This window comes from Chiloscyllium plagiosum, unplaced genomic scaffold, assembly GCF_037043375.1.
Source record: "Chiloscyllium plagiosum isolate Xiang-an unplaced genomic scaffold, Cpla_swu_hap1 HiC_scaffold_25, whole genome shotgun sequence".
NCBI lineage: Eukaryota > Metazoa > Chordata > Chondrichthyes > Orectolobiformes > Hemiscylliidae > Chiloscyllium > Chiloscyllium plagiosum.
Window position 1 is genome coordinate 40,419,418 of NW_028270163.1, and position 26,926 is coordinate 40,446,343.

Genomic DNA, 26,926 nt, shown 5'->3' on the forward strand with positions numbered 1-26,926 from the left:
TGTATGTGGGGTGTTACAACGTGATGATTTGCAGTGCTGAGTGTGAGCTGGTGTATTTGGGGTGTTACAACGTGAAAATTTGCAGTGCTGAGTGTGAGCTGGTGTATGTGGGGTGTTACAATGTGAGGATTTGCAGTGCTGAGTGTGAGCTGGTGTTTATGGGGTGTTACAATGTGAGGATTTGCAGTGCTGAGTGTGAGCTGGTGTATGTGGGGTGTTACAATGTGAGGATTTGCAGTGCTGAGTGTGAGCTGGTGTATTTGGGGTGTTACAACGTGAAAATTTGCAGTGCTGAGTGTGAGCTGGTGTATGTGGGGTGTTACAATGTGAGGATTTGCAGTGCTGAGTGTGAGCTGGTGTTTATGGGGTGTTACAATGTGAGGATTTGCAGTGCTGAGTGTGAGCTGGTGTATTTGGGGTGTTACAACGTGAAAATTTGCAGTGCTGAGTGTGAGCTGGTTTATGTGAGGTGTTACACCGTGAGGATTTGCAGTGCTGAGTGTGAGCTCGTGTATATTGGGTGTTCCAACGTGAGGATTTGCAGTGCTGAGTGTGAGTTGGTGTATGTGGGGGGTGACACCGTGAGGATTTGCAGTGCTGAGTGTGAGTTGGTGTATATGGGGTGTCACACCGTGAGGATTTGCAGTGCTGAGTGTGAGTTGGTGTATGTGGGGGGTGACACCGTGAGGATTTGCAGTGCTGAGTGAGTTGGCGCATGTCGTTTGATACAATGTGACGTGTGGTGTTGCAATGTTCGGGCTGTCACGAGGTGTGGTCACGAGGGACACCGCGTGGCCGGATGTGATGCTGAGCCCGGTTTCCGTAGTTTTGACGCAGCTGCTTTTCAGGAGAAGTGGCCGCTGGGCTGAGAGGAAGAATGAGAGTGTGTGAGTGAGCTGCTCTGAGAGCGAGGGGACTTTTCCCTGAAACTTCTCAGGTATTAACATTCATCTTAAATAAACATCTTATAAATATTTTCTCGTAATTTGTGGGAAAGTTGGTTACATGGTGTAGTTTAGAATTGTTTTTAGTCGCTGTTGAGTACTTACCGTATTTTGTCTTTACTTGAGTGATTTTTGAAGTTACCTTGTTTGTATGTATTAATGGGGTATTTTGGGACGGGGGTGAGGAGATACCCACTGGGCTCTGTGCCCTGTCTCTATGGGCGCTCTCTATGGTAGCTAGGGTGTGGTGCACATGCGCAGTTTCATCACAGCCCCAGGGAAATAGACAGCCCGGAAGCTGCTGCTCAGTCACACAGTGGGTCAGGATGGCATTACTTCCCGCCACCCATCCCCTGGGTCGTGATCCTCCTGTGGTAGCAAGTGTGCGATTTTCCCCTCTGTTCAGGAGTGACCTGCTGTGGGTACAAGGTGTGGATATGGACACTGTGCCTGGGCAATAGCTTGCTGAGTTTACAGAATGTGATGTGGGAGGTGCTGGGGTGGACAGAATTCAAGACTCAACACAAGGTTATAATCCCAACAGGTTTATTTGGAAGTACTAGCTAGTTACTACTTACCCGATGAAGGAGTAACACTCTGAAAGCTAGTTGGTCTATGACTTGTTTTGTGATTTTTTTTTTACAGAATATGACTGATCCAATTTGACATGATCACATCAAAAGGAGAATTGCCAGATTATTGGATCCTGGAAGCTGATTTTATTCAGTTGATCTTAACTAGGTTTGGTTAAATTTAACTTTTCCAGGAGTGTTTTGTTTCAGTATTAATACCACACTATTAATAGGAGTATGTTAGACGTTTGACTGCTTCAAGCTGGTAATTAGTAAAATGCGGATCCACTGTCAAAATAAACAGTATTGCCTCATGACTAGGCTTGAGATCCCCTCTCCCCAGACCCCAAAAAGAGCCATTTGTGACAAATGGTAGTTGATAACAAGGGGACGCATTGGTACTTTGGTGCACTGACCTCTGCACCACTGAAGCCAGATATAAACTTGAAGACACCTCCTCCTACCACGACCTCACCTCTTATCACCAAACCATCATCTCCCACACCATAAACAACGTCACTACCTTAGGAGATCTTCCACCCATATCTTCCAATCTCATTGTTCGGGAACCCCACACTGCCCTGTTCTACCTCCCACCCAAGATTGGCAACCTTGACTACATCAGCCGATCTAGAGTCTCTCAGAATTCATCTCCACATACCTCTAGTTACAGGGAAAGGGCGTTGGGTAGGAGAAATGTCGGGTGGAGATGGGTACTGCCGATGCGGATCAGCCATGATCCAATTGAATGGTTGAGGGGGGCCAAATGACCTCTTTCTGTTCCTTTTGTGGCCTTAAAGTAACTTGTGTATTGTCCTGCATAATCATTGTACTAATCGGGTATGTGCAATTACAAAAATTAGGGTAAAACCTAAATCAAAGGTGAAATTGTTTGGCTCTATTGGCCTGTTATGGTGGCGTGTTCATTGGAGTCTTCCAAATGAACTTTGATAAAGCCAGGCGAATAGATTAGAGATTAGATTCCCTCCAGTTTTGAAACGGACCCTTCGGCCCACCAAGTCCACACCAACCCTCCGAAGGGTAACCCAGCCAGACCCATTCCCCTACCCAATATTTATTTACCTCTGACTAATGCACCTATCACTATGGGCAATTCAGAATGGCCAGTTCACAATAACTGCACATCTTTGGATTGTGGGAGGAAACCAGAGCACCCATAGGAAATCCATGCAGCCACTGGGAGAACAATAGACAATAGGTACGCCATTCTGCCCTTCGAGCCTACACCACCATTCAATATACTCATGGCTGATTATCCTGTTCCTGTCTTATCTCTAGAACCCTTGATTCCACTATCCTTGAGAGCTCTATCCAACTCTTAAATGAATCCAGAGATTGAGCCTCCATTGCCCTCCGGGGCAGAGCATTTCATTCAGCCACCACTCTCTCTGGGTGAAGAAGTTTCTCCTCATCTCTGTCCTAAATGGTCGACCCCATATTTTTAAGCTGTGCCCTCTGGTTCGGCACTAACCCATCAATGGAAACATGTTTCCTGCCTCCAGAGTGTCCAATCCTTTAATAATCTTATATGTCTCAATCAGATCCCCTCTCAGTCTTCTAAACTCAAGGGTATACAAGCCAAGTCGCTCCAGCTTTTCAGCGTAAGGTAATCCTGCCATTCCAGGAATTGATCTCGTGAACCTACGCTGCACTCCCTCAATAGCCAGAATGTCTTTCCTCAAATTTGGAGACCAGAACTGCACACAGTACTCCAGGTGTTGTCTCACCAGGGCCTGTACAGCTGCAGAAGAACCCCTTTGCTTCTATACTCAATCCCTCTTGTTATGAAGGCCAGCATGCTATTAGCCGCCTTCACTACCTGCTGTACCTGCATGCTTACCTTCATTGACTGGTGTACAAGAACACCCAGATCTCTCTGTACTGCCCCCTTACCTAAATTGATTCCATTGAGGTAGTAATCTGCCTTCCTGTTCTTGCCACCAAAGTAGATAACCATACATTTTATCCACATTAAACTGCATCTTCCATGCATCTGACCACTCACCTAACTTGTCCAAGTCACCCTGTAATCTCCCTAACATCCTTATCACGTTTCACCCTGCCACCCAGCTTAGTATCATTAGCAAATTTGCTAATGTTATTACTAATACCATCTTCTATATCATTAACATACATTGTAAAAAGCTGTGGTCCCAGCACTGATCCCTGTGGTACCCCACTGGTCACTGCCTGCCATTCTGAAATGGAGCCGTTTATCACTACTCTTTGTTTCCTGTCAGCCAACCAACTTTCAATCCAAGTTAGTACTTTGCCCCCAATACCATGCGCCCTAATTTTGCTCATTAACCTCCTATGTAGGACTTTATCAAAAGCTTTCTGAAAGTCCAGGTACACTACATCTACTGGATCTCCCTCGTCCATCTTCAGAATTACATCCTCAAAGAATTCCAGAAGATTAGTCAAGCATGATTTCCCCTTCATAAATCCATGCTGACTCTGACCTATCCTGTTACTACTATCCAGATGTCGTAATTTCATCCTTTTATAATAGACTCCAGCATCTTTCCCACCAATGAGGTCAGACTAACTGGTCTATAATTTCCTGCTTTCTCTCTCCCACGTTTCTTAAAAAGTGGTACAACATTAGCCGCCCTCCAATCCGCAGGAACTGATCCCGAATGTATCGAACTCTAGAAAATAATCACCAATGCATCCACGATTCCTCGAGCCATCTCCTTCAGTACCCTGGGATGTAGACCATCAGGCCCTAGGGACTTATCAACCTTCAGACCTAACAGTCTCTCCAACACCAATTCCTGGCAAATATAAATTCCCTTAAGTTCAGGTCCTTCAGCCACTGTTACCTCGGGGAGATTGCTTGTCTTTCCTCGTGAACACAGATCTGAAGTACCAATTCAATTCTTCTGCCATTTTTGTTCCCCTTAATATATTCCCCTGTTTCTGTCTTCAAGAGCCCAATTTTAGTCTTAACCATTTTTTTTGCCTTTCACATACCTAAAAAAAACTTTTACTATCCTCCTTTATATTATTGACCAGCTTACCTTCGTACCTCATTTTTTCTCTGCGTATTTCCTTCTTCGTAATCCTCTGTTGTTCTTTAAAAGCTTCCCAGTCCTCCGTTTTCCCACTTATCTTTGGTATGTTATACTTTTTCTCTTTTACCTTTATATGTTTCTTAACTTCCCTCATCAGCCACGGCACCCATGCCTCCTCCTAGGTTCGTTCTTCCTTTTAGGAATGACCCCATAACTTCTGCATTATACACAGAAATATCCGCCATTGTTCCTCCACTGTCTTCCCTGCTAAGGTATTGCACCATTGAACTTGGCCAGTTCCTCCCTCGTAGCTCCATAGTTCCCTTTATTCAACAGAAATATTGTCACTTCTGATTGTACCTTTTCCCCCTCAAATTGCAGATTGAAGCTTATTGTATTATGGTCACTACTTCCCAATGGCTCCTTCACTTCGAGGTCCCTGACCAATTCTGGTTCGTAGCACGATACCAGATCCAGAATTGCCTTCTCCCTGGTCGGCTCCAACACCAGCTGTTCGAAGAATCCATCTCTGAGGCACTCCACAAAGTCTCTTTCTTGAGGTCCAATACCATCCTGATTCTCCCAGTCTACCTGCATGTTGAAATCCCCCATATCAACTGTAGTAACAGTGCAAACTCCATGCAGTCATCCCAGATGGAACTCGAACCCAGGTCCCTAGTGTTGTGCGGCAGCAGTGTTAACCACTGGGCCACTGTGCTGCAATGATAAATATGTAGAAATTGTTTTAAGATTGTTACTCCAGATGGACTGAAATTGTTTTGTCCATCAACTGACTAGCTTATTCATGAATTGATAAGTAGATTAATAATAATTTAGTTTAGTACTTTTCTGTCTTTAAATGGCTTTACTTTGATCTTCACTGCTTTTAAGACCCATGAACCCACCATTCTGATAATGTTCTTTGCTTTGGGTTATTTCCCCATAATTTCCAAATTAATTTCCTTAAAGGTAGGCAAAATGTTAATCTTTGGCATTTTATTAGTGCTCTTATGCATGGAAACGTATTAAGTTTGATTTCTCGTCCGTGTGTTCTGTCCAGGTTTGAGTGAACATCTGTGAATTCTATTGCCATTTTCTTCAATTCACATGAGAAGAAAAATGAGTGCTGCTGTGAAGCCAGTTCCTTTGACTTGCCCTGAAAAAACAATATGGTGAATGTTTTTCATATTCAAGTGAAATGTTACATCAATATGCAAAAGAATATTTTGTTCAGTGGGCTATCTGTAAAAGCGTTTGTTGTGATCGTTCAGTGAGTGGATGATTGATGTTTAGGCAGCTGAACCCAAGCATGTGTCTGCCAAGGTGACAGGTTTGGTGTGCTTGTTTTTTCTTTTCAGCTGTCTACTGTTATGTTGGCACTCAAGTCCAGGAAATGTATTTGTAGTCATACAATGTGAAAATAGACCCTCTGGTCCAATTTGTCTTTGCCAGTACTAACTGATCTGTTCTAATTGCCAGAAGTTGGTGTGTATCCCTCTAAATCCTTCCTATTCATGCACCTCCATCACTTCCCGTCTAAATCTTTTTTTCCCTCACCTTAAACCTGTGCCCTCTAGTTTTGTACTCCCTTACCCTAGGAAAAAAGGCCTTAGCCATTCACCCACTGTCCATTTTCATCAAACTCTATGCGGTAATCCATAAACCTCTGCTCCAGGGGAAAATGCTCCAGCCTATTCGGTCTCCCTATAGCTCAAACCCTCCAATCTTGGCAACATCCTTATAAATCCTTTCTGACCCTTTGCAGTTTCGCAACATCTTTTCTCTAATAGAGAGGTTAGAATTGAACGCAGTATTCCAAAAGTGGCCTCCATGTCATCTCTTCGAAGATAAACTCATCAATTTTAGTGAGACTTAACTACACACACCCTTGTTGACTATCCCTCATCAGTCCTTGCCTTTCTAAATACATGTAAATCCTGCCCCATAATCTCCTCAAACAACTTGCTCATCACTGATGTCTGTCTCATGGCTCTATATTTCCCTGGCTTTTCCTTATCACCTTTCTTAAATAACGGTATAGCAATAGCCACTCTCCAGTCTTTTGGCATCTGCCCTATGGCTGCCATTGTAAGAATATCTTAGCAAGGAGCCCTACTATCACTTCCCTAGCTTCCCACAAAATTTTGGGAAACACCTGATCAGGTCCTGGTCAGCACCACCTGTAATATGGATTCAAGTCACTATTTCCTAGTTTCCCTAGCTTTCATGTCCTTCTCAGTAAATACTGAGGTCTAGTATTTGTTTCATATCTCACCTACACATGGGCGGCCACATTGAAGTACTCCCCATATTTACTCTTTTTGCTCTTAACATACTTGTAGAATATCTTGGGTTCTTAACTCTATTTGCTAAAGCTATCGTGTGTCACCTTTTTGCCCTCTTGATTTCCCTCTTAAGTATACTTTTGCTGCGACAATATTTATCTTGGGATTCACTTGGTCCCAGCGGACTACACCTGATATATGCCACCTTTTTTCTTGACCAGAGTTTCAATTTGTCTAGTTATCCAGCATTCCCTACACCTACCAGCCTTGCCCTTCACACTAACAGGAACATGTTGCCTCTGGTCTGTTATTATTGCATTTGGAAAGTTGCCCACTTTCCAACCATCTCTCTTGTTTTTTTTTAAACCTGCAAATGTCTCTTTTCTCTTTTTTTTTCCCCACCCCGCCCCATCAACTTTTGAAAGTTCCTCTTAATAACATAAATCATCAGCTTAAACTTTTTAACTTTAAGTCCTTTTCCATATCTGTCAGAGAATACAGGAGGATATAGATAGACTGGAGAGTTGGGCGGAAAGGTGGCAGATGGTTTTCAATTCAAATAAATGTGAGGTGATGCATTTAGGCAAGACTAATTCTAGAGTGAATTATACAATGAACAGAAGAGCCTTGGGAAAAGGTGATGGGCAGAGAGATCTGGGAGTGCAGGTCCATTGTACCCTAAAAGTTGCTGGACATGTGGATAGTGGTCAAGAAGGCATATAGTATGCTTGCCTTCATTGGACGAGGTATTGAGTATAAGAGCTGGCAAGTCATGTTACAATTGTACAAGACATTGGTTTGGCCGCATTTAGAATACTATGTACATTACCAAAAGGATACGGACGCTTTGGAGAGGGTGCAGAGAAGATTTACGAGGATGTTGCCTGGTATGGAAGGTGCTAGCTATGAAGAAAGGTTGAGTAGGTTAGGTTTATTTTCATTAGAAAAAAGGAGATTGAGGGGGGACCTGATTGAGGTTTACAAAATCATGAAGGATATAGACAGGGTGGATAGAGACAAGCTTTTTCCCAGGGTGAAGGATTCCATAACGAGAGGTCATGCTTTCAAGGTGTGAGGTGGAAAGTTTAAGAGGGATGCACGTGGAAAGTACTTCACGCAGGGTGGTGGGCGTTTGGAAGGCGTTGCCAGCAGGGGTGGTAGAGGCAGGCACGGTAGATTCACTTAAGATGCGTCTGGATAAATGCATGAGTAGGTGGGGAGCAGAGGGATACAGATGCTTAGGAATTGACCGACAGGTTTAGAGAATACATTTGGCTCAGCTCCGGCTTGGAGGGCCAAAGGGCCTGTTCCTGGACTGTAAACCTTTGTTCTTTGTTCTTATTGTAAACGTAATGGAATTATTATTTCTGGCCCCAGTGCCACCTCAGTCAGTTGCCCTCCCTTCCCAAGAGAGTCAATTTTTGCACAACCTCTGGTAGGTACATACGTTTTGAGGAAAATCTTCCTGAACACTAAATTCCTCCCCACCCAATCCATTATCACTGTCTCAATCTGTTTGGAAAATTTAAAATCCCCCACAGTTACAACCTTATTATTCTTACAAATGAGATCTCTCTACATATTTGCTTTTCAATTTCCTGCAGACTATTTGGATTGTGCTAGAGGCCCCCCAACAAGGTGATCATCTCTCACTTTTGTCTGGTAAAATTAATGGATGGAATTGACTCTCAGGAATGTCCTTCCTAAGTTCAACCATAATGTTATGTCTAGCCAAAAATGACACTCTTCCTGCCTCTTTTGCCTCCCCCTCTATCCTTCCTCTAGCATCAGTACCCCAGAACATTAAGCTGCCAGTCCTGTCCCTACCTGAACCACACTTTTGTGATGGCTTAAATCACAGTCTTATTTAATGTTGACCTAATTGCCTTATGAGACTGTGTGCATACTGATTAAATAGGTCGCAAGAACAGGATCACAAAATTACTTTCGTGATTGCATTGGATCAATTCACTGTCTTGAGTATTCAATATATAAATTCAAACGTTTGACTCCTGCTGTAGTCCTTAAGCGCTGTGTCCCATGTGTAAATTTTTATGATTTGTATGTCCTTTATTAGGGAAGACAGCATTGGAAGTGTCACAGATCTGGAAGCAGATGATGAATGTTGTGAAGATTTCTGCAGACTGAGACCAGGTAAAGAACTTCAGTTATATAATTTTGTATATACTATTGGGATTGGTGTCTGTATTTAAAAGTTCTGTGGTAAATAGTGTAGAAATTTACACTTGCCTTTGGTAGGTTAGAAATGCAAGCACTCCAGATGAGGCAGTCATGTAGATACCTTTAATACAGTATTAAAGCTAAGTTTTTAGGCACTATTTTGAGGAAGCTTTATCATTTATGTAATCTTAAACCTGAAGCACTGCAATATTGTAAAAGGACATAATTTAAGGGTTTTTAATCCTTTTCTTCATATCTTGCAACCCCTTCTTTCTCCCTGTTCATGTTCCTGTGCAGATTGTGTCTGAGTAATCAGTAGAGAGTCAGTTCATATCCCTGTTTTTAATGGGAGTTTAGTTTTAATATTACACATCTGGCTGGTTTGCTCAGTCATGTTTCTCTCCCACGCACTCACCCAGTGAATGTACCTCATTATTCATTCTTGGTGCAGCTCTTCCATGTCCTTTCTTGATCGTTTAATGTTGTGTTGGCTGTTAAATCTACTGGTCTCAGCAGTCTCTTTGCAAAATGGCTGCTTTGTAGTTCATTCAGGAGTTTCAAGTTCCCCATTTTGAATGGTGTTGATGAAGCGCTCGCTCTCTCTCTCTCGCTCTCTCTCTCTCGCTCTCTCTCTCTCTCTCTCTCTCTCTCTCTCTCTCTCGCTCTCTCTCGCCCCTTTTACACCCCTTGAACCAAGTATAATTAAGCAATAGCTGCTCTATCTAAATTTGAATAACTCTGTTCACTAGACCTGAAATATTTCTAAATTTTATTCTTCTACATATTTTGAGTAATTGCACTAGTTAGGTGTTGGACTTCATAAGTACTATACTTGTCATTTTTAGGTGGAAAATATTTACAACTGGTAACAGACAAAGTGAATCTTCACAGAGGAAAAACTGTGAAATTGCAAATGAACGTTCCCCTTACAATTGGGGGCCTGGATGATACAATTTATTGGGGAAGGCTTGATTTGCTTAAGTGTTGGCAGGATCTCTACCTGCCCCAAAGAATGGATATGGTGGTCCTGGGTGTGATTGAAAGTTACCCGTGCCTGGCACCAGGGCTTCAGCTTGTCATTCTCGCTGGAAATGATGGTTCAGTATTTGCCTATGAAGAAGAAATGTTGCACAAAATTGCTAATAATTTGGAAGAGCTCTTCTGTGAAGGTCCAGTGTTTCCTGGAACTGAAATCTATGAGTATGGCAGAGGCTTCAGGCCAAAGGTAAGAGTACTGCTAAAAAGACTTTTCCTCCCTCTTGCAAACACGGGCAGAATCACAATACCAAATTTCCAGAGGAGCAGTTTTTATTAAACGTTAATCAGCCAGCTGTTACACTTGTCACTTGAGCTTTACTACCTTGTTCTTTTTAAGCAGTGGTACTTATTTAAATAGTCGATGTTAAGATTTGGTTTTCTAGTACTGAAAAGCAAAGAACTTCAGATGCTGTGGCTGATTATCTTACAAAATCGGTTTGTTCTTTTGTAATGCTTTAAATTGGACTACACTAAGTGTATTGCATTCTGATATCGCACTTGCATCATTTATACTTTATTGCAAAGCATAGCTGTTAAATGCAGAGCCGCAATAACCTTGCCGTTATTAGAATATAAGGAATGGCATTATTGCAAGTGTGTTATGTGAGAAGCCAAAAAATGCCCTCTGATTTTTGATAACCTTTTTTTGGAATGTCAACAATTGTGCATATTTAGTTTTTAAATTCTCTTCACTGTTTTTAAAGTTAGAAATACTATTGCTGTTTCTTTGGTTTTTGCAACATTTTGTTAGAATATGATTCTACCATAGTAAAATATTCAAACAATACGTCGTGGGGTTCGTGTATCCATAATAGAGGTATATTCGTGTCAATGATCACTCCACATCAAACTGCATCATGATACCAGTAAAAAATGCTGATCTGTTTCAGAATAACAAAGAATATATGGCAGCCCTCAAAGAAGCTGGGTTGGAAAAGATCTCCCAAGATACAAGGAACTTCATTAGCAGAAATGCAACTGAAATGAAGAAGCTGATTGATGACTTGGATTTCTTGTAGTATTGGATCTCAGTCGGTGAGTGGAACAGTTGTTACTTCTCAGACAGCTGGGGTTTGTGCACAGTATTTGGCACCTCAGGACATTGGAGCCATTAAGTACAGTTTTTTTTTTTTGGAAACAGTCCAGTTTATGCACAGTAACATCTTTGGATGGTGTTGTGACCATGTCCTTGCAACTTGTCAACATCCGCAAAGGATAATTTCTTCATGGGTCTTAAATAACTGAGACAGTGTGCTGCAACATCTCATTTGAAAAATTGTATTCCTGTGCTAGAGCAGCATTGTGTGTTTTGTGAATTGAATGGGAATGCTGTCTGAAAGAGTCCTTATTTTCTTTTTGTTAATGCAAGTAAAAAATCAATGTGACTTTGCAGCTATGTACACATTTTTAAATAAATAAACAAGATGAATCCTAATTAGCCTTCAGCTATATTGTGCTGAGGTTTGGTGTGACCTTATCTGACTTTTTTTTCCTAAGCCAGGCTGGAAGTATTTATCTACTAGCACTTTTCCTTTGATATCTGCATGTTTAAATTAGTGCAAATCACAAGTTCATCAAAATTTTAAGTGACAAGCAAGCTACAAGGGCAGATGGTGATTGCTAAGGGGCTGACTTGATTCTAGATTGCTTATAAGGCAATTGCGGGGTGGGGGGTGAAGATGAATCTTTCTGACTAATTGAAGTGAAATGTTCTCCTGGGAATAGATCTTTTTTAGGGTTTTTATTCATTCTTTCCCTAGTCTGTGTTTAGTCTAGATATCAGCATCCCTAGGCCGTTCTATACACAATACAGTGATGCAAAAAAAGCCTTATGTGAACTTGTCTAAGATAAGACTGAAATGGGATCAGCCTGCTCCACCTCAAATTGATCCAGCAACCCCACCCATCCTGAGCTAGCTATCATTTTGAATCAGACTTCCATACACCCTTCTTGCAAACTGTGTTATCAATCTTTTTGACACTGTCCAGTCACCAGCTATTTGATCAGTTTAGCCTTTGGCAAGCATCAAGTACCTGCTTTCCTCCACTGGTTTAATGTTACCTTTTAAATAAACCTTGACCCCAGTTAGCTCGCTCAGATTTCTGCCACCTTTGTCATTCCTTCAGGTACAAATATTTAAGACGTGACCTTTTTACGATTTAAAACCATCGGACATGGGAGCAGAAGTGGGCTATAGAGCCTGTTGAATAGCAGAGCAGACACAGCTCATAGCTGAATCTAGATTAGTGGTGCTGGAAAAGCACAGCTGGTCAGGCAGCATTCGAGGAGCAGGGAAATCAACATTTCAGGCAAAAGCCCTTCAGGACTGAAGGCAGGGAGTGTCTGATAATCCTCAACTCTACTTTCCTACATTTTTCCCATTATCCTTTGTCTCCATCCATACTTCTTTGTCTTCATTTACTGATTTAAAAATCTGTCTCTGCCTTGAATATACTTAATGACATGGTCTTAACAGCCTTTAACAATAAGGAATTCCACAAATTCACTATTGGCATTCCTCCATCAGTACAGCTTGTTTTGAGATTGTCTTAGAGCCCTAGACTCTTCCACAATGGGAAACCACTGCCTGCATTTATCTTATCAAGTTCCCTAGAATCTTTCAGTAAAGCTGCCCTTCATTCCTTCCTTGTTCCAACAGGTACAGGCCCAATGTACTCGACCTTTCCTCAAGGCAGTCCCTCCATATCTGATATCCACTGAGTGAATCTCTTCTGAACTGGCTCCAACGTTCGTATGATCGCCATTTGACTCAGTTTTCTTTGAAAAATTGAAAATTCAAAGAAATAAAGATGATTCAGAAAATTCGGAGTTACTACATGCAATTGTTTTAATAACGCATTTTAAGATTACATGTGTATTCCTGTGAATCTGTTCAGTGAGTAACTTCCATAATAAAAGTAGAACTTGTCATATCAAGTCAGGTTTTATTCTGGGGTCTGACTTGTCTACTATAACCAGTAGTCATACCTGACCAGATATTGAATGGATTCTTGACTTGGTCTGATCAAATCCTAACCACTTGCTGAAAAGTGGTTGATTATTTTCACAAGAATTTGATACCCAAAAGTATTGTATATTTAACATTGAGGCCTCATCCCAAATTGTAATTGTCCCATCATTTTATTGCTTAAATTCTCTTCTAAATTTATTTTCTCATTTAACTGAAGAATGTGAAATTTATTACAAGGTACTACATCAATGAGCAGGTTATAGACTTTAACCTAATATAATTCTGGTGTCACTCTCTTTGGACCAGTAAGACTGGGTTACTATTTGGCTCTGTAGATTTAAGTGCAAACATGGCGTTGTGATGTGCTTTTCCTCTCTGGATGTGGGAGATTAGGGAGTGTTTCCATGTTACTGACAATTATGTCTGCAGGAAATGTATTTGGCTGCAACACCTAGCAGATTGCAATGACCAGTTGGAGCAGCAATGAGGAATTTACAGGAGCTGGCAGGTATGATGACAGTTGCAGGGATGTAGAAAAACCGCAGATACTGTGAAGTAGATGAGTTACCATCAGGAAAGCTAGGCAGGTAGTGCAGGTGTCACCTCTGACTATCTCCATCTCCAAGTTGGGAGGTCATGTTGTGGCTATATAGTACATTGGTTAGGGCACTGTTGGAATATTGCGTGCAATTCTGGTCTCCTTCCTATCGGAAAGATGTTGTGAAACTTGAAAGGGTTCAGAAAAGATTTACAAGGAAGTTGCCAGGGTTGGAGGATCTGAGCTACAGGGAGAGGCTGAACAGGCTGGGGCGTCAGAGGCTGAGGGGTGACCTCTATAGAGGTTTACAAAATTTTGAAGTGCACGGATAGGATAAATAGACAAAGTCTTTTCCCTGGGGTCAAGGAGTCCAGAACTAGAGGGCATAGGTTTAGGGTGAGAGGGGAAAGATATAAAAGAGACCTAAGGGGCAACTTTTTCATGCAGAGGGTGGTACGTGTATGGAATGAGCTGCCAGAGGATGTGGTGGAGGCTGGTACAACTAACATTTAAGAGGCATTTGGATGGGTATATGAATAGGAAGGGTTTGGAGGGATATAGGCTGGGTGCTGGCAGGTGGGACTAGATTGGGTTGGGATATCTGGTTGGCATGGACGGGTTGGACCGAAGGGTCTATTTCCATGCTGTACATCTCTATGGCTCTAAGTATACTGTTTGGGATACTGTAGGGGGTGAGGGACTCAGTGGAATGTAGCGTTGACAGCCAGGTTTCTGATTCCGAGACTGGCCTTAGCGAAGGGTACATCAGGTTCCAAACGATCGATTGTGATAGGGACTCTCTAGTCAGAGGTGCGGATGGATTTTTCTGCAGGTGACAATGAGACATCACAAGGTGTGTTGCCTTTGTGGCACCAGGATCAAGGATATCTTGGTGATGGTGCAGAAGAGCAACTAGCAAGAAGTTGTTTTACACATTGGATCTAACTACACGGGAAGTAGACAAGATTCTGAGGAGAAAACATAGGGAGCTTGGCAGGAATTTAAAAAGTACTTCGAGGGTAGTAATGTCTGAATTCTGTCACGAGCTGGTGCGAGTAGGAAAAGGAGGATGGAGTAGATGAATGTGTGGCTGAGGAGCTGGTGCAAGAGAAGAATTCACATGTTTGGATCATTGGAATGTCTTCGGGGGTATAAGAAGGATGCTTTGCACCTGAATTGGAAAGGGACTAATGTACTGGCAGGGAGATTTGCTGGAGCTGCTTGGCAGAATTAAAACTAGTAAGGGGTGGGACATGAGATTGGATTCAGTCTGACACTGGTGCAGTTGGGGAATAGGTGCAAGTCTAACAGTCAGGGCAGCCAGGAACAAAACTGGGAAAGAGATGGGACTGATAAACTACATTTATTTCAAAGCAAGAGGCCTAACGGGGAAGGCAGACACACGCATGGCATGGTTGGGATCATGGGACTGAGATATCATAGTGATTACAGAGACGTGGTTCAGGGATGGACAGGACTAGCAGCTTTAATGTTTCAGGATATAGATGCTATAGGAAGGATAGAAGGTGGGGGTGGGGGCAAGAGAGCCAGGGGAGTAACATTTTTAATTAAGGATAACATTATGGCTGTACTTAGGGTATTCCTGGGAAAATATGCAGGGAAGTTGTGGGTGAAGCTGAGAAATAAGGTGATCATCCCTTTCTTATTAGGATTGTATTATAGGCCTCCCAATAGTAATTGAGAAATTTGTAAGGAGATTTCAGTTGTCTGTATGAATAATAGGTGGTAATGGTAGGGGATTTTAACTTAACCAGTGACTGCCAGAGTTAAAGGCTTGGATGGAGATGGCTTTGTTAAATGTGTGCAAGAAAATTTTGATTGTATTTACACACATACTAGAGAAGAAAGTAAACTTGATCTATTCTTGGGAATTAAGGCAGGGCAGGTGATGGAGGTGTCAGTGGGGGAGCATTTTGGGGCCTGCAACCTTAATTCTGTCAATTTTAAAGAGGTGATGGGAATGGATGGATGGGATCTAAAAGTTCCAAATTGGAGCAAGGCCAGTTTTGACATTACAAGGCAAGAACTTTCAAAAATGGATTGGAGGGTGGATATTTGCAGGTAAAAAGACAGCTGGAAAATGGGAAGGCCTTAAAAATGAGAGTCCGGTGACAGTCTGTTTCTGTTAGAGTGAAGGGCAAGGTTGTTAGGTGTAGGCAATGACGACTGGAGAAATTGAGGCCTTGGTTAAAAAGAAGGAAGTGTACGTCCGGTACATACAGCAGGTATCTAGTGAATCCCTCCGAATATAAACGAAGTAGAAATATACTTGGAGAGAAATCAGGAAGGCAAAAAAAGGGACATGGGATAGTTTTTGCAAATAGACTTAAGGAGAATCCAAAGGGAGTCGACAAATACATTTAAGGATAAAAGAGCAACAAGGGAGAGAATAGGGACCCTTTAAAGATCACCAAGTCCACCTGTATGTGGAATTGTAGATGATGGGGGAGATACCAAATGAGTATTTTGCACCTGTATTGAGCATTGTTAGAAGGAATCCAGAGGGACAGTATTTACATGTATTTGGGATGGCAAGGACTGATTAGGGAATGTCAACATGGCTTTGTGCATGGGAAATTGTGTCTCACTAACGACTGAGTTTTTTGAAAAAGTAACTAAGAGAATTGATTAGGGTAGAGTGGTGGGCGTGATCTATATGGACTTCAGTCAGGTATTAGACAAGATTCCTCATGGTAGACTGACTAGCAACGTTAGATCACATGGAATGTAGGGAGAACTAGCCATTTGGATATAGAACTGGCTTGAAGGTGTAAGACAGAGGGTGCTTATGGAGAATTGCTTTTCAGACTGGAGGCGTGTGACCAGCAGTATGCCACAAGGATCGATGCTGGATCAACTACATGTATCATTTTATATAAATTATTTGGCTGTGAACATAGGGGATATAGTTAGTAAGTTTGCAGACGACTCCAAAATTGGAGATGTAGTGGATAGCGAAGAAGTTTTATCTCAGTAGAACAGGACCTGGATCAGAAGGCCAAGGATGGGTGGCAGGTGGAGTTTAATTTAGATACACGTGAGGTGCTGAATTTTGGGAAGGGAAATCAGGGCAGGATTTATACACTCTAATGATTAGATCCTGGGATGTGTTGCTGAACAAAGAAACCTTAGGGTCCAGGTTCATAATATCTTGAAAGTGGAATTGCAGGTAAATGGGATAGTGAAGGAGGTGTTTGGTATGCTTGACTTTTTATTGGGAGTCATGTTGCAGCTGTACAGGACATTGGTTAGGCCACTTTTGAAATATTGTGTGCAGTTCTGGTCTCCCTGCTGTAAGGAGGGTATTGTGAAACTTGAAAGGGTTCAGAAATGATTGCCAAGGTTGGAGGATTTGACCTATAGGGAGAGGCTGAATAGGCTGGAGCTGTTTTCACTGGAGTTTTGGAGGCTGAGGTGTGACCTTTTATAGAGGCTTATAAAATCATCAGGGGCATGAATAGTGTAAGTAGAACAAGGTCTTTCCCCAGGGTGTGGAGTCTTAAACTAGAGGGGCATAGGTTTAAGGTGAGAGGGGCAAGATTTTCACACTGGGTGATGTGTGTATGGAATGAGCTGCCAGAGATAATAGTGGAGACTGGTACAATTATAATATTTAAAAGGCATCTGGATGGGTATTGTGAATAGGAAGGGTTTACAGGGATATGGACCAAATGCTGGTAAGTGGGACTGGATTAATTTAGAATATTTGGTCAGCATGGACGAATTGAACTAAAGGATCTTTTTCTGTGCTGAACATGAGTTTTGAGCTGCTAAGTTTGAGTGCTGCAGAGTATGCTGGAGCATGTTCTCAGCACAAAGGTGGATCTTTGGACGGTAGAAGCAATCTTTGACATCTTGCAGATAAGACCAATAGGATTTACCTTCCTGTTTCCTCACTACTGCTATAAAGCTGCAACAATTTTTAAACCCCAAGGATTGTTTTAGGCAAATTTGGATGGTAGGCTGAACAAAACAAAATGTTACACATGTTGACAGTTTGAACTGAAGACCGTGCTGGGATCTGTGATTAGTGAGGGATTATTGGTCCAGGTCAATTACCTTTCAAAACCGAGAAAAGACAAGTGGCTTTAGTGCTGGTGATGGTAAGGAAGATTTAGAGAAGGGAAGCTATTTGTGTAGGGTGATGAGTCTAACGACATGCTTTTCATGATGTAAGTACCAAGGGTCTGTGCAGAATGAAGGACAAAAGTGAGTCACAGCCAAATCAGATAAAGGAAATAGGTGTGATCATGATCTAAATGAGTTGAAAGATTGAGCTCAAAGCAAATTAAGAGATGGCATATCTTCCTTTAGCTCCATTCTACAGCTTCTGGACTTGAGCTCAACAGATTTGGGCGGCACGGTGGCACAGTGGTTAGCACTGCTGCCTCACAGCGCCAGAGACCCGGGTTCAATACCTGCCTCAGGCGACTGACTGTGTGGAGTTTGCACGTTCTCCCCGTGTCTGCGTGGGTTTCCTCCGGGTGCTCCGGTTTCCTCCCACAGTCACAAAGATGTGCAGGTCAGGTGAATTGGCCATGCTAAATTGCCCGTAGTGTTAGGTAAGGGGTAAACGTAAGGGTATGGGTGGGTTGCGCTTCGGCGGGGCGATGTGGACTTGCTGGGCTGAAGGGCCTGTTTCCACACTGTAAGTAATCTAATCTAATCTAAAAATCCATTAATTCTGGCCCTTTTTGACTTGATGGTTTCATTAGCGTTTTATTCCATTGCATCGCAGTTATCAGAATGTTATCTTTCGTGCCTGAAGGGTTGGAGTTTGCTCCTCTATTATATCCATTCACAGTCTTTTAGATTTTAATTATGAAACCATTTGTCCTCTAATCTTTTATCCCCTTCTTCCCTTTCAGGCCTTCCATTTTGTTGTACTTAAACCCCAGTCACTCTGTATTTGATTAATTGAATCATAGAATCCCTACAGTGTGGATTCAGGCCCTTTGCCCAAATGGTCCACACCGTTCCTCCGAAGAGTAACACACCCAGACCTATTGCCCTACCCTACCACCTTATGTTTACTCCTGATTAATGCACTTAACCGACACATCCCTGAACACCATGGGCAATTTAGCATGGTTAATTTTCCTAACCTGCACATCTTTGGGCTGTAGGAGGAAGCCCCCACAGACACAGGGCGAATGTGCAAACTCCACACAATCGCCCGAGGCTGGAATCTATCCTGGATCCCTGGCACTGAGAGGCAGCAGTGTTAATCACTGAGCCACCATGCTGCCCCAGTTACTTTTTAACCAATTTTTCCTCCACTATTGCCTGACTCAAGTATTCCCAGGATCTTTATTTTTAATTGAAATAATGTACTGAAGTGGAAAAGAATCTGCCCTTCCTTCAATGCTTCTGTCTTCACTGGCTTTAAAAATCCTTTACCATGGCTCTTCTGATACTAAAAATGTCAAATGAAACCAGATCAACTATTCACTGTTGCCCTAGCTCCTGGAAATGACAGCACAACTTACTGTTGACTTTCTAATGACCTTGCAGACATCCGGCAGTGACCCATAGACAACTAAAGCAAAAGTTTGAAGTCATAGCTCAAATTTCTAACACCTCTCCCAATCCCAGAGATACAACATTGGTAACAGTGCTGTGCAGTTTAAGCGGGCATCAAGTCTTCAATGTTGACCTGTAGTCCCATGAATTTTCAAGGCATTAGATGAAACTTGCATATTAACACAATTGACCACACTCAGCTGGTGAATTTTGACCATTGCTTGGTTAAGTGGTATGGGCAGAGAATAAAAACCAAAAGAACTGTGGACGTGGTAAATCGGAAACAAAAACAGAAGTTACTGGAAAAGCTCAACAGGTCTGGCAGCATCTGTGGAGAGAAATGAGAGTTAACATTTTGGATCAAGTGATGCTCCCTGAGAACTCTAGTGTAGAGAATATATTCCTGAATAGTATGGTTTTGAATCGTGAGCACAACTAGAGCTGGAGGTATGCTGAAGGCCGAGAGAGGTATTGTTATAGGCTACCTTTGTTAACTCACTCACCAGCTCACTATGTTCATTAATACCAGGTTCGCCGTCCTTCCGTCCGCTGAATTGTTTTCGGACAATTCATCACCATGTTAGATAACATCATCAGTGAGCCTCCTATGAACCTATGATGTCCCGCTTTCTATTTGTGTGTCTTGGTCTGTTGTAGTGGGTGATATCACTTCTGGTTCTTCTGAAAAGTTGATAAATGGGGTCCAAATTGATGTGTTTGTTAATGAAGTTCTGGTTTAAATGCTAAGCCTTTAGGAATTCTCGTGCGTGTCTTTGTTTAGCCTGTCCCAGTCAAATGGTGTCCCTCTTCGTCCGTGCATATGGATACCAGTGATAGTTGGTCATGTCTGTGTTGGTGTTCATGTATCCTGGTGGCTAGTTTCCTGGCCATCTGCCCAACGTAATGTTTGTTGCAATCCTTGCAGGGTATTTTGTATATGACGTTTGTTCTGCTGATTGTTGGTACAGGGTCCTTTTAAATTCATCAGGAGTTGTTTATGTGGTGGCAGGTTTGTGGGCTATCATGATGCCTAGGGGCCAGAGTAGTCTGGTCATCATCTGAGATGCCTTTAATGTATGGCAGGGTGGCTAGAGTCTCTGCGCTTGTTGTGTTTCTTGTTTTAGATCTATTGTGTAGGAATCGGTGGACTGCATTTATTGAGTAACCGTTCCTGAATATGTCGTATAGCGGTTTTTCCTCAGCTTCTCGTAGTTCCTGGGTGCTGCAGTTTGTTGTGGCTCATTTAAATGTCCTGATGCAGCTCTGTTTGTGGGTGTTGGGATGATTGCTCCTGTAGTTGTGTATCTGGTCAGTGTATGTGGCTTTCTTGTAGACACTGGTCAGTGGTGTTCTCTTCCTCTTTGGTGAACTTTGAGTGAGAGTGTTGTTTGTTTGTGTTTGTAAGTTTCTAATTTGTTGCATTTCATGATGACAAAGGTGTCATCTACTTAGTGGGCCCAAAGCTTGAGCTGGATCGTGGGAAGGCCTGTTTGTTCTAACCGCTGTATAACTGCTTCTGCTAAGAGTCCTGATATTGGTGATCCCAAAGGTGTCCCACAGATTTGTTTTTAGACCTTGTCGTTGAAGGTGAAGTGGGTTGTGAGGCACAGGTCTACTAGTTTGAGGATGCTGTCCTTGCTGATGGAGTTGGTGCCGTCAGATGTTTGTGTCATTGGTTCGTCTAGCAGTGATGGCAGTGTTTGTTCGGCTAGGGTGATGTTTATTGATATGAATAGGCATTAGTATTAATGTTATTAATATAATTGATATTCAACTACAGGAGCATTCAAACCGGAACATTCAGAGGCCTGGCATTCAAACCGGAACTCCTTTAACAAACCTATCGATTTGGACTCCATTTACTAGCCTCTCAGAAAAAGAACTGGAAGTGATATCACCCACTCCACAGGCCAAGCAAGACACACAAGTGACCAGCGGAACAGAACACCAGTGCTTCATTGGAGGCTCTCTGTTATCTAGCATGGTGACTAAACATCTGACAACAAATCTGACAAAGCACAGCAAGGAAACTTAGAGCCTGATCCGCAACCTGAGCTACAAATCTTGTCTAAAATTGTAAAATGGTCTGTCACTCACCTTCTCCCCAACTGCTCAATATTCACTCTTGAAATTGTCCGTTCAATCATCAGGGAGTTCAAACTCCTTTTTTTAAGACAAAAAATATAATGAAACTCAGAAGTAAAGTGTGAATATTAAACAATAAGTAGTTTGCCTGTAAATACTTCCAGTGCAACCTATTGCAACCATGCTGTAAAATCGCTATAACACCTTCTCCATTTCATGTGTGAGACCACAACTGGAGCATTGTGCACAGTTTTGTTTCCCTTGTGTCATGCATCAGGCCAGAATCCCTCAAAATAATATAAGATAGTAGCCTAGACCTGAACATTTTCTTGTTTTAAAGGTAAATGTGAAGTGGTTGTTTCAGGTGTGATGCAACTGGTCAAACCACTGGGCTTTAAGCAAAACTGAATTTATTTAAACACTACAGTTGAAACAGGAACAAAAGAAAGTGGAATTTAGAATAAGTAAACTATTGGAAAACTTAATCGACCCAATACAGTAAAAATTCCTAATTAACTGTTCCACAACAATGATATCCCACAAACCCACCTCTCGGCAAAAAGGTAAATTCAAACATTGATTCTTACAAGCTAAGAGATTTCAGGGAAAGTCAGTCAGGAATTCTTTACTGAAGCTTGTACCTCTCCTGAACTCTAACATCTTGTGACTGCTATAGCTAAAACAAACTAAAACGAACCTGAACTGGTCATCCCCTACCATTGTCAAACTGGACTTCGGAACTTGTACTTTTATAACCTCTCTTCAAAACAAAACCAAGGACAAAATAACCTTTTTAAAGTGACAGCATCATCACAAGATGACTATACAGTTGTTCTTCACCACCACCCCTGCCCATATCTCTCCAAGCCCTTCCTATTCATATACCCATCCAGATGCCTTTTAAATGTTGCAATTGTACTAGCCTCCACCACTTCCTCTGGCAGCTCATTCCACATACGCAGCACCCTCTGTGTCAAAAAGTTGCCCCTTAGGTCTCTATTGCATCTTTCACTCTCACCCTAAACCTATGCCCTCTAAGTTCTGGATTCCCCCAATCCAGGGAAAAGACATTGTCTATTTATCCTATCCATGCCCCTCATGATTTTATAAACCTAGAAAAGGTCACCCCTCAGCCTCTGACGCTCCAGGGAAAACAGCCCCAGCCTATTCATCCAACTCCTCCAACATTCTTGTAAATCTTTTCTGAACCCTTTCAAGTTTCCCAACAATAACTTGCACGTTGAGTCTGTGATAAAGAAAGCGAATGTAATGTTATTTATCTCAAGAGGGTTGGTATAAAGAAGCAGTGATGTGCTTCTGAGATTTTATAAAGCTCTAATTTGGTCCCATTTAGAATACTCTGTCCAATTTTGGGTCCCACACCTTGGGTGCACCAGCTGAATTCCTGTGATGACAGAACTGACTTGATGAGAGATTCATGATTACCTTTCACTCTCAAGAGAAGGGGTGATAGATCCCAGGATCGTACCAGAATAGAATTCAAATCCACATTGTTGGTATTATTCGAAACCATACCCTGGCCAACTTAGCTAACTACCCGCCCCTCTCCCCTGCCACCTTACAACTTTTAACGTGAACAATCTTTGATATATCTATTTACCAGTAAGATTTACTTAAATTCCTCTCATTAATTTACCTGGAAGTATCATTTGGAATTGTATGTAATTATGTGAATATCACTATGTACTAAGTGCCAAAAGGAAATGACACATTAGTTTGAATGGAAAATTACTATTATGTTCAGACTGAATGTATGGATTTTTTTGAAATAAAAACATTTGAAATGTAATTCCCTTTGTGTACTATTTATTTACATTGAGTTTGATGATTGAACAGTGTATTGAAGTTAAGATGATTGGTTTCTGATGAGTGTTGTACATTTGAGAAGCCAGATGAATTAATTTAGAATTAATTAATTTTGAATGGCATTGTGGTTGACGTAGACATGGTAGGCCAAAAGGCCTGTTCTTGTGCTGTACTGTTCTATGTTCTATATCATTCAAAATTAATAAGGCCAGTATTTCTTCCACAATTTATTGTATTACAATTGATTGAATTACAAAAGTCTATTTGAAAATATTGCACTTTAATTTCAATGAGATATTAATCCTAGTCTGAATAGAGTGGAGGTGATGGCCTAGTGGTATTATCACTACACTATTAATCCAGATACTCTGGGGAGCTGGGTTTGAATCCCACAGATGGTGAAATTTAAATCCCATTTTAAAATATCTGGAATTAAGAGTCTAATGAAGATCACCATTCATTTCGATTGTTGGAAAACTCCATCTGGTTCACTAATGTCCTTTAGGGAAGGAAATCTGCGCCTCACCTGTTTTGGATTACATGTGACTCCAGACCCAGTTGACTCTCAAGTGCACTCTGGGATGGGCAATGATTGCTGGCCTAACTGGTGATGCCCTCATTCCATGGATGAATAAATAAAAAGAATAATCACCAAAAGGAAGCGCAAACTGGAGAATTGTGAATGTGCTCCCCAATACATTGTCTATTACAGTTGAATATGTAAAATTCCACAGCCATGTACAGGTAGCAGGATTACTAATCAATTCATTGGTATATGTGCCATTAATACTGGAATCTCTCCAGTTACAGTAACCTCTTCATTTGGATCATAAAATTCCAAGTGACATCCCATATTAAATCCTAATAATTTGAGATTTTTCAAGTCTTTCATGGTTGAAATTATAAAACAAAAATATCCATTGTTTAAATTGAAGGAATCAAGAGTTTTATATTCTCACTAATCTGCTGATTTTCATATAGAAGCTGGCTTACCAAATTTAAAGTATGGATTAACATTGATATATATATCATATCACAGCACTGTGGGTGGCACGGTGGCATAGTGGTTAGCACTGCTGCCTCACCGCCAGAGACCCGGGTTCAATTCCCACCTCAGGCGACTGACTGTGTGGAGTTTGCACGTTCTCCCTGTGTCTGCGTGGGTTTCCTCCGGGTGCTCCGGTTTCCTCCCACAGTCCAAAGATGTGCAGGTCATGCTAAATTGCCCATAGTGTTAGGTAAGGGGTAAATGTAGGGGTATGTGTGGGTTACGCTTCGGCGGGGCGGTGTGGACTTGTTGGGCCGAAGGGCCTGTTTCCACACTGTAAGTAATCTAATCTCATAAGGTCCAAGGGATTTAAATGCCTGAACCTCTTAGGGCGACCATTCTGCCTGCTTGGTGTTTATCGACAGGTGGAGGCTTTAACTTAACAGGTCTGCCTTGAACGTCGAGGAAACCCAAGTGCTAATTCATTAAACCTTTTGCTGATATATTGCCAGGCTAATGTATTGGTGCCATGTTTGACAGTGCAATTATCAATCATAATTTCTTTCTGCTGCTTTTCTTTACCTGACATTAAAGCACCAAAATAATTTTTTGTTGTCTTTTCTCTGGCAGTAACATCCAAAATACAGCAATAACTGATAATTTTGTGATAAAGATGTTTTCACATTTGTTTTTCTTAGAGTCAGTAAATTCCACAATCATTTGATGATTTATGTTCATTTGATATTTAAAAACGTCTAATGTATGTTTTTATGATTTCAACATATTGGCATACATTTGTCTTTCAATCATTAAAGAAATTAACAACTTGTATTTGTATCACATCTTTCCTGGCATTAGGGCAACCTAAAGCCCTTGCAGGTTAACTGATTCCTTTTGAAGGTAAAACCAATGACTGCAGATGCTGGAAACCAGATTCTGGATTAGTGGTGCAAGAAGAGCACAGCAGTTCAGGCAGCATCCGAGGAGCAGTAAAATCGCCGTTTCGGGCAAAAGCCCTTCATCAAATATAAAGGCAGAGAGCCTGAAGCGTGGAGAGATAAGCTAGAGGAGGGTGAGGGTGGGGAGAAAGTAGCATAGAGTACAATAGGTGAGTGGGGGAGGGGATGAAGATGATAGGTCAGGGAGGAGGGTGGAGTGGATAGGTGGAAAAGAAGATAGGCAGGTAGGACACATCATGGGGACAGTGCTGAGCTAGAAGTTTGGAACTAGGGTGGGGGGGGAAGGGGAAATGTCGGCGGATGATTTGGTTTATGCGAAGGTTTGTAGGGTGGAAGGTGAGCACCAGGGCGTTCTGTCCTTGTTACGGTTGGAGGGGTGGGGTCTGAGAGTGGAGGTGCGGGATGTGGATGAGATGCGTTGGAGGGCATCTTTAACCACGTGGGAAGGGAAATTGCGGTCTCTAAAGAAAGAGGCCATCTGGTGTGTCCTGTGGTGGAACTGGTCCTCCTTGGGAGCAGATACGGCGGAGGTGGAGGAATTGGGAATATGGGATGGCATTTTTGCAAGAGGTAGGGTGGGAAGCCCTACCTCTTGCAAAAATTCCATCCCATATTCCCAATTCCTCCGTCTCCGCCGTATCTGCTCCCAAGGAGGACCAGTTCCACCACAGAACACACCAGATGGCCTCCTTCTTTAGAGACCGCAATTTCCCTTCCCACGTGGTTAAAGATGCCCTCCAACGCATCTCATCCACATCCCGCACCTCCACTCTCAGACCCCACCCCTCCAACCGTAACAAGGACAGAACGCCCCTGGTGCTCACCTTCCACCCTACAAACCTTCGCATAAACCAAATCATCCGCCGACATTTCCCCTTCCCCCACCTCATTCTAGTTCCAAACTTCTAGCTCAGCACTGTCCCCATGACGTGTCCTACCTGCCTATCTTCTTTTCCACCTATCCACTCCACCCTCCTCCCTGACCTATCATCTTCATCCCCTCCCCCCACTCACCTATTGTACTCTATGCTACTTTCTCCCCACCCTCACCCTCCTCTAGCTTATCTCTCCACGCTTCAGGCTCTCTGCCTTTATATTTGATGAAGGGTTTTTGCCCGAAACGTCAATTTTACTGCTCGGATGATTCCTTTTGAAGTATAGTCAACCATAGACAAATACAGTAGGTTGTGCAGAACAAACCACCACAAGCAGCAATATGTTATGGTCTCAGTTGATGACAATACTGGACAAGTCTTGCACAAGTGTGAAACCTGCCCTGATGGACCATGTGTTTTAGATTTTGCTGATTGGTTACCGTGGTGGTCAGTCACTGAACATATTCATAAGGTGCTGCTAAAGGAACATCAAAGTTCATTCAGCACAAAGGGGGAAGAGAACACAAACTATTTAATACAATGTATAAGAACTATTTGAAAAGATGGTACTACAAATAATAGCAGCAAAGATTCAATACTTTTAACATCAACAATTTCACAGATACACAAAGTTCAGTCAGGATCACTTTGTTTCAACTTTAAAGTTCCTTGTTCTGTTTGCTTGGCTGTTGTAGTGAGGAGCTGGACTTCATAAAAAATGAATTCCCCGATTGAAGCTGCTAATCTGGTCCAATAAGGGAAACCTGGCTGATAAAAAAGGATGAATGTAATGGATATTGAGCCCCTGAATACTCGATTCAGTGTGAGGCAGTGCTACTGTCAAAGGCTATGTAGTTGTCAGTACAAAGTGATTGATGATGGGATGCTGACTTCTGAAGAGACATTTCAATAGCAATGAGAGTAAAGCACAATCCTGAAGAAACACAATCACAGTCGAACTTTTGCCCGAAACATCGGCTCTCCTGCTCGGATGCTGACTGACCTGCTGAGTTTTTCCAGCACCACATTCTTGACTCTAATCTCCAGCATCTGCAGTCCTCACTTTCACATAGTTCTTTT

General features: G+C 42.2%; 1 protein-coding gene across 3 annotated transcripts; it reads left to right on the top strand.

The window, feature by feature from the left end:
- The first annotated feature begins 811 nt into the window (after window positions 1-811).
- LOC122562195 (uncharacterized) lies at window positions 812-23,007 on the top strand. Of its 3 annotated transcripts, none has more exons than XM_088000641.1 (7): window positions 812-937; window positions 1,590-1,685; window positions 5,615-5,726; window positions 8,917-8,993; window positions 9,866-10,245; window positions 10,949-11,093; window positions 20,893-23,007. In XM_088000641.1, exons 3-6 carry the CDS (start codon window positions 5,662-5,664, stop codon window positions 11,075-11,077), a joined length of 651 nt encoding a protein of 216 aa, XP_087856767.1. In that variant the 5' UTR covers window positions 812-937; window positions 1,590-1,685; window positions 5,615-5,661; the 3' UTR covers window positions 11,078-11,093; window positions 20,893-23,007. The 3 variants fall into 3 exon arrangements, with proteins under 3 accessions (XP_087856767.1, XP_087856766.1, XP_087856765.1); XM_088000640.1 differs by lacking the exon at window positions 20,893-23,007 and adding an exon at window positions 12,719-12,988; XM_088000639.1 differs by lacking the exon at window positions 20,893-23,007 and having other exon boundaries at window positions 10,949-11,493.
- Window positions 23,008-26,926: the final 3,919 nt, after the last annotated feature.